At 39.3% G+C, this 4,076-nt stretch overlaps 1 protein-coding gene across 1 annotated transcript; it reads left to right on the top strand.

The window, feature by feature from the left end:
* The first annotated feature begins 918 nt into the window (after positions 1-918).
* Positions 919-1,858, top strand: LOC125102067 (olfactory receptor 2W3-like). Its single transcript, XM_047732771.1, is given in 2 exon segments — positions 919-1,416; positions 1,418-1,858. Coding segments are annotated over 2 exon segments (924 nt in total). The 5' UTR covers positions 919-933.
* The last annotated feature ends 2,218 nt before the right edge of the window (positions 1,859-4,076 follow it).

Here is a 4,076-nt window from a genome sequence, read left to right as displayed (position 1 = left end):
TCATAATATGTTCTTAAAATTGTTTGTATTTCTTTGATATTGGTTATGATCTCTCCTCTTTCATTCATGCTTTTATTAATTTGGGTCCTTTCTCTTTTCTTTTGATAAGTCTGGCTAGAGGTTTATCAATCTTATTAATTCTTTCAAAGAACCAGCTTCTGTTATTTTTTTTAAAAGATTTTATTTATTTATTTGACAGAGAGAGAGAGAGAGATCACAAGTAGGCAGAGAGACAGGCAGAGAGAGAGGGGAAGCGGGCTCCCTGCTGAGCAGAGAGCCTGATGCAAAGAACCAGATTCTAGTTTCCTTGATCTGTTCTACTGCTGTTCTGGTTTCTATTTCATTGATTTCTGCTCTAATCTTAATTATTTTTCTTCTCCTTCTTGGTTTAGGATTTATTTGCTATTCTTTCTCCAGATTCTTTAAGTGTAAGTTTAGCTTGTGTATTTGAGACTTTTCTAAAATTTTTTTAAAATATTTTATTTATTTATTTGACAGATAGAGATCACAAGTAGGCAGAGAGGCAGGCAGAGAGAGATGAGGAAGCAGGCTCCCTGCTGAATGAGAGCCCGATGCAGGTGTTCAGAATGATTTGACAGTTATCTAGCTAAATTCAAGGGACCAGGTGAAATGAGGTCCCCTACCCTTCTGCCATCTTGCCTCTAGAAAATCATTTTCCTATCTTTCATAGGTGTCTATTTTCCAAAAATTCTAGTGACCTCTACTTTTTTTGGTATCCAAAAAGAAACAAAAGAAGCTAATAAAACGAGATATTATTCCTAAAATATACAATCTATATCTGCACAGAACACTGAAATCTTACTTAATTATTTGCACTTGCTATTACTCTGGTCTTAGTCCCTTAGTCTACTTCACTAAGTGCATTATGATTCTATCTGCTTCCTTGTAGGCCTGTATTGATGGTCCATTGTCATGACCAACCAGAGCTGCCAGGACCGGTTCATCTTGTTGGGTTTCTCAGACAGACCCCAGCTAGAGCAGACCCTCTTTGTATTTGTTCTCATCTTCTATCTTGTGACCTTGGTGGGCAATGTTGTCATTATCTTGGTGTCCCGCCTGGACCCCTGCCTCCACACGCCCATGTACTTCTTCCTTACCAACCTGTCCTTCCTAGACCTCTGTTTTGCCACCAGTTCCATCCCCCAGCTGCTTTTCAACTTGGGTGGCCCAGACAAGACCATCAGTTACACGGGTTGTGCCATCCAGTTATTCATGTTCCTGGGTCTGGGTGGCACAGAATGTGTCCTCCTGGCAGTCATGGCTTATGACCGCTTCACTGCAATCTGCAAGCCCCTCCACTATTCCGTCATTATGCACCCTCAGCTCTGTTGGAAGCTGGTGTCTGTGGCCTGGGGTATCGGGCTCCTCAACTCCTTGGCTATGTCTCCAGTAACCAACCATGAGGCTGCCACGATGTGGAAGATGTAAGGTGAAACATTTCCTATGTGAGATGCCAGCTCTGATAAAAATTGCCTGTGTGGACACTGTGGCTGTGGAGAGCACGGTTTTCATCTTGTCAGTTATGATTGTCCTGGTGCCCCTGGCGCTCATCCTCGTCTCCTATAGCTACATTGCCCTAGCAGTGCTGAGCATGAAATCAGCCACAGGAAGAAGGAAGGCTTTCAACACATGTGGGTCCCACCTCACTGTGGTCTCCTTGTTTTATGGGAATATTATCTATATGTATATGCAACCAGGAAATAATTCTTCTCAGGACCAAGGGAAATTCCTTACGCTCTTCTACAATTTGGTGACCCCCATGTTGAACCCTGTCATCTACACACTGAGAAACAAGGATGTAAAAGGTGCCCTGAGTAGGCTTGCGTCCAGAAAGTAAGGTGACTGTGACTTTTCCAAAATCTGCTTATTTTACTTAGTTACCAGAAATAAATAATTCTTGAAGTGTAATTTTAGAATTTACTTAAATCTTCCAACCTACCCAATAAAAATTTCCAGGGATGGAGTCTGGGAATATATATTATAAAGCCCCAATATGATGCTGATGATAAACTAGGTTAGACATGAATTTTAATTTGGATAGTATCTTATGTCTACCCTTCAAATCATCTTTCCTCCTCCTTTCCAAGTTGGTCACATGTCATTAAAACCCAATATAACTATAAATCAATGCTTCAGTATTGTGGACTGTCTGAAGTTATGCCCAAATAAAATCATATGATGATCTTTTTTCACATTGGTACTTAGTGTAATTGTCATTTTACCATGGAATTGAGCCAATGGAGTGCCAAAATACAATACTTTTTGTCTTCTGATATCTTTAAATTTCACTGTCTGGAGAAGATGGAGCCATTACCCTAAACACAGCCTATGATATTTAAACTATTTGAGCTTTGTTTTGTTTCACAATCAGCTATATTAAAGTGATCTGGACCGACATTTGTTTTGAACATAGATCCTAAAGTCCCAACCACGGAAGCTCTCATTTTAGTAAGTCTGGAAATATTTGTGTTGAAAAGTGTGTTGTAGGGGGCACCTGGATGGCTCAGTTGGTTAACATCTGCTTTCAGCTCAGGTTGTGATCCCAGAATCCTGCAATCGAGCTCTGCGTTGGGCTCCCTGCTCAGTGGGGAGCTTGCTTCTCCCTCTCCTATTCCCCCTGCTTGTTCTCTCTGTCAAATAAATAAATAAAATCTTAAAAAAAAAAAAGAAAAAATGTCTTGTGTAGTTTTAACATGGATTTAAGTTTGAAAACAAACAATCCATTCTAGATCTTTTCATAATCAAAGAGACCACGAATAGTGGACCTAAATTTTTTTATTATTGTATTACATGTTTTTATTATTATATTCTGAAGTATAGTTGATATAAAATGTTATATTAGTTTCAGGTGTATAACATAAGGAAGGAGTCAACAGTTCTATACATTACTCAGTGCTCTCACCATATGTGTAGTCACCCATACAATATTACTATAATATTACTGGTTATATTCCCTATGCTATACTTTCCATTTTCGTGACATTTATTTTATGACTGGAAGCTTGTCCTTCTTAATCCCCTTTATCTATTTCACCCATGCCCCACCCCCCTCCCCTCTGGCAACCACCAGTTGTCTGTATTTATGAATCTGTTTCTGGTTTGCTTGCTTGTTCCTTTATTTTGTTTTTTAGATTCCACATTTAAGTGAAATCATGCAATATTTGTCTTTCTCTGTCTGATTTATTTCACACAGCATATTTCATTTACCTCTAGGTCCATCCATGTTGTTGCAAATGGCAAGATATTATTCTTTTTAAAATTATGGGGATGAAAGGCACAGCATAGGAAATATAGTAAATGATATCATAATGTTGTATGGGGACAGAAGGTAGCTAGCTACTCTTGCAGTGAACATAGCATAATGTATAGATAAATTGAATCATTATATTCTACATCTGAAACTAATGTCACATCACATGTCCACTACACTTACATTTAAAAAATATTCTTTTTTTTTTAAGATTTTATTTATTTATTTGACAGAGAGAAATCACAAGTAAGCAGAGAGGCAGGCAGAGAGAGAGGAGGAAGCAGGCTCCCCGCTGAGCAGAAAGCCCGATGCGGGGCTCAAACCCAGGACCTGGGATCATGACCTGAGCCGAAGGCAGCGGCTTAACCCACTGAGCCACCCAGGTGCCCCCTTAAAAAATATTCTTAAAAGTGATCTAATTCTTTTTTATGGCTGAGAAATATAGTAAAGATTTTAACATAAGCATCTGAATTTATCACGATGAGTGTAAATGTCCTTTCTTTTTAAATACGAATTTTATTGAAGGGATTGTTAAAAGCCACAATAATGAAAACCAATAAGGAAGCCATGTATATGCTGCCACGCATACATGGATCTCTATCACACACAAGCCTTATGAGGGTGTGCAAAGTTGCAAGCAATTAATTTTCACTTAGAAAAAAATTCAAGGTGCGCCCGGCTGGCTCCCTCAGTTGAACATTTAACTCTTTGTTTCAGCTCAGGTCTTAGGGTCGTGAGATCAAGCCCCTGGACCAGGCTCTGTGCTCAGCAGGGAGTCTGCTTGAGATTCTCCCTCTCACTCTGC

The sequence above is a fragment of the Lutra lutra genome, chromosome 6 (assembly GCF_902655055.1).
Source record: "Lutra lutra chromosome 6, mLutLut1.2, whole genome shotgun sequence".
NCBI classification, from domain to species: Eukaryota; Metazoa; Chordata; class Mammalia; order Carnivora; family Mustelidae; genus Lutra; species Lutra lutra.
The sequence above is the reverse complement of the archived record's forward strand: the minus strand, read 5'-3'. Positions and strand labels throughout refer to the sequence as shown.